We start from the raw sequence: 7,878 nt of genomic DNA, 5'->3' as shown, positions 1-7,878 counted from the left end.
TGATGAGCGGGCGGTAGCTTGTCTCTCATGACGCCATGTCACCATGGTAATTCTAGACATCCTCCTGGCTGTGGTATGCCCAACGCACGTCACCGGAAGTGACGTGACGGCTTTTGGAACGCACGCCGTGGATAGTGGAACGCAAAGGTTTCCGTTTCCTGTGAGCGGTACTGAGATACATGTTGGTGCATGCGCAAATGGGTGGAGCGCACGCCAGGAGTAATGGACCTTGCGACCAGGACGTGGATGACAGGGCGGTGATGAGCGGGCGGTAGCCTGTCTCTCATGACGCCCTGTCACCATGGTGACTCTAGTATTCCTCCTGACTGTGGTGCGCCCACCGCACGTCACCGGAAGTGACGTGACGGCTTTTGGAACGCACGCCGTGGATAGTGGAACGCAAAGGTTTCCGTTTCCTGTGAGCATTACTGAGATACATGTTGGCGCATGCGCAAATGGGTGGAACGCACGCCGGGAGCAATGGACCTTGCGACCAGCACACCTGTAAGTAGTTCCCTTATTCTCTTAATTTACTTTGGGTGATATATTAAGTGTGACTTGTGGGTGTTCATACACAGATGGCTCTATACTTTGGCGGGGTGACAGTGACATGATGTTATGGTCTTGAACGGTCATTTAGTGACCGAGGTCGACGGACAGCTAAGTTACCACTTGTATCCCTATGATTATGATACGCTTGCTATGGATATGATTACTTAGGCGTGGATACGCCAATGTTTTGTGGATAAATATCTCAAATTATCTTATGCTGAGCCACCGCAATCTGTAGTTCACCTTTTTAAGTGCCCTGGTTGGGTGATATTAAAAGACAATTTTTTTCAAATCTGGATTGAGTGCCCTTCTCTACAAACCTTTATATATATATATATATATATATTTATAGAAAGGGGCCGAGACCATGCACTCTCTGATGGTTAGCTGAGCCTCTATGGTGGCTGACCACACCCACTATGTAGGCTGGCCACACCCATAAGCATGGGCCCTTACCATTGCATTCTCCCGATGGGCCCTCCAAGACTGTATGTGACATGTTTCTTCCTAATGCATGGGTACCTCCTGTATATAACATGTCTCTTTTAAAAGGAGATTGCTTGATCTATTTCATCACAGTCCTCTTTCTTCAAGCCTGCCCCTCCCCATTAACCTGTAAGCTCTCCTGCGCAGGGCCCTCCCTCCTCCTGTTTTCTTGTTTGCTTCCACCTGTGTGTCCTTGTATTGTGACTCCTGGCTGCATGTGCAGTATGACATCTTTTCTACGTAACCTGTTATGCCTTATGTACGGTATTGTATTGTTTCTGGTGTGTCCAGTACTTTGCTTCTATGCCAGTGGTTCTCAAACTGTGTGCCGTGGCACCCTGGGGTGCCGTTAGACACTTGCGGTGATGCCTCGGGTTGGTGGTCCAGGACCAATTAAAATTATTTATGGTCAATGTAATTGGCAGCCAGAAGCACTGGTTTTGCCTATCATAAACTATGGGGGTCATTCCGAGTTGTTCGCTCGCAAGCTGCTTTTAGCAGCTTTGCACACGCTAAGCCGCCGCCTACTGGGAGTGAATCTTAGCTTAGCAAAATTGCGAACGAAAGATTAGCAGAATTGCGAATAGACACCTCTTAGCAGTTTCTGAGTAGCTCCACACTTACTCGGCATCTGCGATCAGTTCAGTGCTTGTCGTTCCTGGTTTGACGTCACAAACACACCCAGCATTCGCCCAGACACTCCTCCGTTTCTCCAGCCACTCCCGCGTTTTTCACAGAAACGCCAGCGTTTTTTCCGCACACACCCATAAAACAGCCAGTTTCCGCCCAGAAACACCCACTTCCTGTCAATCACATTACGATCACCAGAACGAAGAAAAAACCTTGTAATGCCGTAAGTAAAATACCTAACTGCATAGCAAATTTACTTGGCGCAGTCGCACTGCGGACATTGCGCATGCGCATTAGCGACTAATCGCTCCGTTGCGAGAAAAAAATAACGAGCGAACAACTCGGAATAACCCCCATTGTGGACAAACAGATACAAATCCTGTCCCTCTCACCACACAATTGACCCTAAGGATGACACATAACACAATTTACTTAATTTAATACTTCTTTCTAAATATCTCAATAAGAAACTTTTGGCCTAGGGGTGCCGTGAACAATATTCTGATATTCTAGGGTGCCGTAATTCAAAAAAGTTTAAGAACCATTGCTCTGTGCCTTTGTTATACACTCTACGGCCTCCTTGTATAGCGCTGTGGATTTTTGTGGCAAGCATAAATAATAAGAATAAGAATAATTTGCAAGTCACCCATACAATGTGCTAGAACGCTTACTTACACTTTTCAAGACCATCTGGCACCTACATTCAGGGCCTAAGTAAGAGATGGACGCAGCCGCACGGTCGCTCACAGCGGCCACTTCCATCTGGTCTGTGCACACGCACTGGTTGTAGTGCACAAGCATGACCTTACACATTGCGGCCGCATCCAGGAAAGATGCGGGCGCAGTGTGATTGACAGCGGCGACCGTCGGAGGGGTGTCGTCATGGCGTTGGGAGGGGACATACCGAATGGGGCGCTTCGGGAGCATTTTCAGGGTGCTGCGTGATGTCACATGCTGCACCTCCAAAAAAAAAAAAATGGCTGCTGACCGCCTGACAGAACAGCCAGGCTGCGCTGCCAGGGGTCAACCTTAGATCCGATGCGTCCGCAATCTCAGAATCAGAATCAGCTTTATTGGCCAGGTATACTTGCGTATACTTGGAATTTGTCTTCGATTTGCTATACAACAGCCAAGTAGGTAACAGGTAAGCAGGTGTGTGTGTGTGTGTGTGTGTGTGTGTGTGTGTGTGTGTGTGGCGGGGGGGGGGGGGGGTCAAGTAAAGTTACACAGATAGGTATACCGTAGGGACACAAGTGAGTCACATGTACGTCTAGTCAGTCAATGTTCAGGAGTTCAGCAGGCGGACCGCTTGGGTAAGAAACTTTTGAGGCTTCTGGTGGATCTGGCGGGGACGGCCCTGTAACGCCTGCCTGAAGGAAGCTAGTTAAACATGCTGTAGCCGGGGTGTAGCTGGTCTTTTACTATCTTCATTGCCCGCTTTTTAGCTCTGGACAAGTACAGGTCCTGGACTGAGGGAAGGTCGGTCCCGATGATCTTCTCTGCGGTTCTGACCACCTTTTGGAGCCTGCATCTGTCCCTCGCGCTGGCGGAGCTGTACCATACGAGTATCGAGGAGCACAGTACCGACTCCACAATCGCGGAGTAGAAGAGGAGCAGAAGCTTCTGTGGGATGTTGAACTTCCTTAGTTGCCTGAGGAAGAACAACCTCTGCTGCGCTTTCCCAACAGTGGCTTCAGCGTTGGACCCCCATTTAAGGTCCCTGGAGATTGTGGTCCCTAGAAACTTGAGGGAGTCCACTAGCGATACCACACTGTCAGCAATCGTTAGCGGAGGTGCACTAGATGACTTCTTCCTGAAGTCCACTATCATCTCGACAGTTTTGAGGGGGTTGAGCTCGAGGTTGTTGTGGATGCACCACTGGGCCAGCCGGTCTACTTCCCGTCTATAGGCCGATTCGTCCCCATCCTTGATGAGGCCGATGACAGTGGTGTCATCTGCGAACTTGATGATCCTTACTGATTGCGCCTCTGAGGTACAGTCATTTGTGTACAGGGAGAAGAGCAGGGGTGAGAGGACACAGCCCTGAGGGGCTCCTGTACTAATGGACCGCGCTTGAGAGGTGAATTCCCCCGCTTTCACCACCTGTGTCCTATCTGTCAGGAAGTCTATTATCCAGGAACAGGTAGCTTCTGGGACCCCTAGGCGAAGTAATTTGGGGTGGAGGATGCTGGGGACGATTGTATTGAAGGCCGAGCTGAAATCGACAAACAGGACCCTCGCGTAGGTACCGGGAATGTCTAGGTGCTGTAGAATGTAGTGCAGGCCCAGGCAATCTAATTGCGAATGCATCGGGAGGCGGACCTCACATGTGCAGAGATGATCTCAGATCTGGCTGTGTATGCAGACATCTGCGTTCATCTCTGAATAACCCCCGTAATCCAGAATGATGTGAGAAACAATACAACTTTATATATTTTTCATTTTTCTGCAGTGTGTATGGGTAATGACATAAACACCTCTCTATAATAACTATTCCAGTCTACAGTCAACATTTGGGCAATGTCACTCTTGCCTCATGGACCCTATCTGTAAAAGCAAAGATGGGGACTTCAAGCGTGAGTGTTGACCTCAGGTTAGGGCTTACTCTGCATTAGGGATGGCCTTTGGAAACCAATAGTTGCCAACCATTTTATGTCTTCCGCGATTCAATTCTGGGATTGCCATGGTTGGCACCATTGGCTGCTCTGATGTATGACACAGGTAGAAGAAACTAAGGGGCCCATTTATCAACGAGTGATAAAACTCGTTGTGGCTGATAAAACTCATTGCGTTTGATAGACGTTGCTCCAGCCAATCAGCTCCCAACTGTCATTTTTCTTCTTCGAATACATGACAGTTAGACGCTGATTGGCTGGAGTACCATTTATCAACGAGTTTTATCATTCACAATGAGTTTTATCACTCACTGATAAATGAGCTGCTCAGCAGAGCTATTTTGTGTACAGTATGTGCAAACTTCAACTGCAGACTGAGCAGGCGCTCTAGCAGCCATCCATGGTTAAACTATCTAATGCTTTACATGCCACGCGATGGCTACAATGCTTTCCGTGGTGGCAACACAGCTACTATTCCGTGGCCCCCTTCAGGAGGCCATCCCTACTCTCCATTATTTCAACTTCAGCGCCTCCAGGCTCCTTAGTGGCCATACCCACTGTAGTCCTGCCTCTGGGAGCAGGTGTAGGTGAGCCACCTATTGTAGATGCATGTGTGCCAAATCCAAGTATTTTACCAGGTGCATCTTGTCTTCACCATTAATGGGAAAATAAATCCCACTATGGGGGGTCATTCCGAGTTGTTAGCTCGTTATTTTTTTCTCGCAACGGAGCGACTGCTAATGCGCATGCGCAATGTCCGCAGTGCGACTGCGCCAAGTAAATTTGCTATGCAGTTAGGTATTTTACTCACGGCATTACGAGGTTTTTTCTTCTTTCTGGTGATCGTAATGTGATTGACAGGAAGTGGGTGTTTCTGGGCGGAAACTGGCCGTTTTATGGGTGTGTGCGAAAAAACGCTACAGTTTCTGGGAAAAACGCGGGAGTGGCTGGAGAAACGGAGGAGTGTCTGGGCGAACGCTGGGTGTGTTTGTGACGTCAAACCAGGAACGAAACTGACTGAACTGATCGCAGATGCCGAGTAAGTCTGGAGCTACTCAGAAACTGCTAAGAAGTGTCTATTCGCAATTCTGCTAATCTTTCGTTCGCAATTTTGATAAGCTAAGATTCACTCCCAGTAGGCGGCGGCTTAGCGTGTGCAAAGCTGCTAAAAGCAGTTTGCGAGCGAACAACTCGGAATGACCCCCATTATTACTATAGTCCCTCAGGACCATAAGGCCGGGTACATATTAGAATGATATCGGCATGATTTGAAATATCGGAACGACAAATCGCGCATATCCTATAAGGTGTATGACCGATTGCGTGCTTCCGCAGGTCATATGCAACATCTTCTGGTTGGTCCTACTGCATGACCAATCAGAAGTTATTGTGTCCAACCTGATGCAATGTAATGAAGGATGGAACGAGATATCGTTCAGTTATTCAATACATCAGGCAGTGTGTACTGGCAATCTCCGCTGGTCAAGGGCAAATGGAAATCACCCTGACCATTGGCAAGATTGCCAATGGTCCTAGTGTGTACCCTGTCTAATTACACAACTTTGCCGGCTGTCGGGATCCCGGCGGTCAGGATACCGATGAAGGAATCCCAACAGCCGGCAATGCTGCCATCCAGAAAACCCAGCAAAACAGGACCATTCCCACTCGTGGGTGTCCACGACCCCCACAGAGTGGGAATAGAAACTATGGTGAGCGCAGCGAGCCACCGAACCCACAACGTGGCGAGCGCAGCAAGCCCAAAAGGGAACTCTTTGCCGCTCCCCGCTGTCGGCATTCTGGCAGGTGAGATGCCGCTGTCGGGATATAGACAGCCAGCACCCCGCCCTCCGGTAAATGGTATGTATTCCCTGCCCAGGTACGGTGTTTTCGTGCTGCACCGATCTTACATTCCTTGTACACGGAGCATCTGTGGTGGCTGCAGCAATTTCTATAAACAGACCTGGCTATGTGTGTTCTGTTACATGTATGTCCCACAGGAATATTTACCGCGGGAATTATCTGAAATGGGCTATTACTATTACCGTAATCAGATTTAAGCTGGGAAATGCTTCCTGGAGAACGTCTGATCTGGTAACTTTAGCGTTATTGTGCAAATTGCTCTGTTTTGTGCGGGATATTGGGATCCGCTTCTGTTATTTCTACTTACTCATCCATTTCCCCCATTCATTCATGTTTGTACACAGATGCAGTTGCGATAGCGATTTTCTAGGCTACGGAAATGCTGATGTTAGCAAGTGAAGCTGCCGCCCAGAAACAAAAAGAGACACCCCCCCGGAGCCTTCGCACACTCATTCGCAATTGTGTCCATTTGCACGCCAAAAACGAAGAACATCAAGGTTAATGGTAGTCCTATGACTACTGTATGTAGACTGGACATGGCAGCAGTGACGCAGGCGCCATGTTTCTGCATGTACGAGCTCACAGCTGATGGCCATTATGGCGGCACCTTGATGCATAAGCATTGCAACATATTTGCAGTCTGCTTACAATCGATCTGTTGCGATCTAATGGTTCCCCTGAGTTCATGTCAGTAAAATCTGCAGAGAGATCACTCCATAGAGTACTTTGGCTTTGCTTACTTCTACTATCATCTACTCCAGGCATTCCCAACCGCGGTCCTCAAGGCACACCAACAGTGCAGGTTTTAGTGATTTCCAGGCTTCAGCACAGATGGTTAAATGAAAATAACTGAGCTACTAATTAAGTCACCTGTGTTCAAGCCTGGATATCACTAAAACCAGGACTGTTAGTGTGCCTTGAGGACCGTGGTTGGGAAACACTGATCTACTCCATGCTCCCTGTAACGACACCTAACCCTTGGTTGCTGCCGCCCTGCTGTTTATATGAGTGCTACGACCACTGATGCAGTGATATTTCTATACCATGTGACTGTCCTGCAATGTCTTGTAATATAAGTCACCGTTTTCTTGTGGGCTCATGTGTTTTATGTGCTTTGTTAGGCGCTGCAGAACCCTTGTGGCACCATAAAAATAAATAATAAAGGAGGTACAGCAGATATCCCCAACACAATGGAAAACTACAAAATCTTCGGCGACAGAGTGTAATTTCCATTTTCCGCTCAGGTTGTGTTCTAGGTTTATACAAATAATTGGTATGGTAAGATGGCGCATCACAGGAGGGGTTCCTACTGGTCGGGACCAGTTAGGTATGGTTTGGTGCGGGGGCTCACGTGCACCACTCACCCATTATAGATACACCTAAGATTATATACATACTTACCGACATTTTAAATCTCCTCTCCGGGAGATGCTCGGAGAGTAGAAGCAGGTGGACGGCGACGAGGGCGGGGCTGAGATAATTACATCATTAAGCCCCGCCTACTCACCAGGAAACGTTCACAATTGGGGTGAAGCTAAAATGACGTGATTAGCATATAATCACGTCATTAGGCTCCGCCCCCTCCGCCAGTCCGCAATTTTGCTGTGTTTTTCTCCACATTCTGCCCACTCCACTAGGAAGTGGGCAGAATGCGGGAGGTGTGCCCACTCTTCTGGGGCTGCGGGGGACTACTCGAAAAACTGGGTGTCTCCCGCAGAATACGGGAGAGTAGGTA

General features: G+C 48.5%; 1 protein-coding gene across 3 annotated transcripts in view; it reads left to right on the top strand.

Moving 5' to 3' along the window:
• Positions 1-7,785: 7,785 nt before the first annotated feature.
• Positions 7,786-7,878, top strand: part of CALCB (calcitonin related polypeptide beta) — a 33,753-nt gene continuing 33,660 nt past the window's right edge. For all 3 annotated transcript variants that reach the window (XM_063946071.1, XM_063946070.1, XM_063946069.1), the window contains exon 1: positions 7,786-7,875. In XM_063946071.1, coding sequence (XP_063802141.1) covers positions 7,793-7,875 — 83 coding nt within the window. In that variant the 5' untranslated portion in view covers positions 7,786-7,792. The remainder of the gene's footprint in view (positions 7,876-7,878) is intronic.

Source organism: Pseudophryne corroboree, chromosome 11, assembly GCF_028390025.1.
Source record: "Pseudophryne corroboree isolate aPseCor3 chromosome 11, aPseCor3.hap2, whole genome shotgun sequence".
Classification (NCBI taxonomy): Eukaryota; Metazoa; Chordata; class Amphibia; order Anura; family Myobatrachidae; genus Pseudophryne; species Pseudophryne corroboree.
The sequence above is the reverse complement of the archived record's forward strand: the minus strand, read 5'-3'. Positions and strand labels throughout refer to the sequence as shown.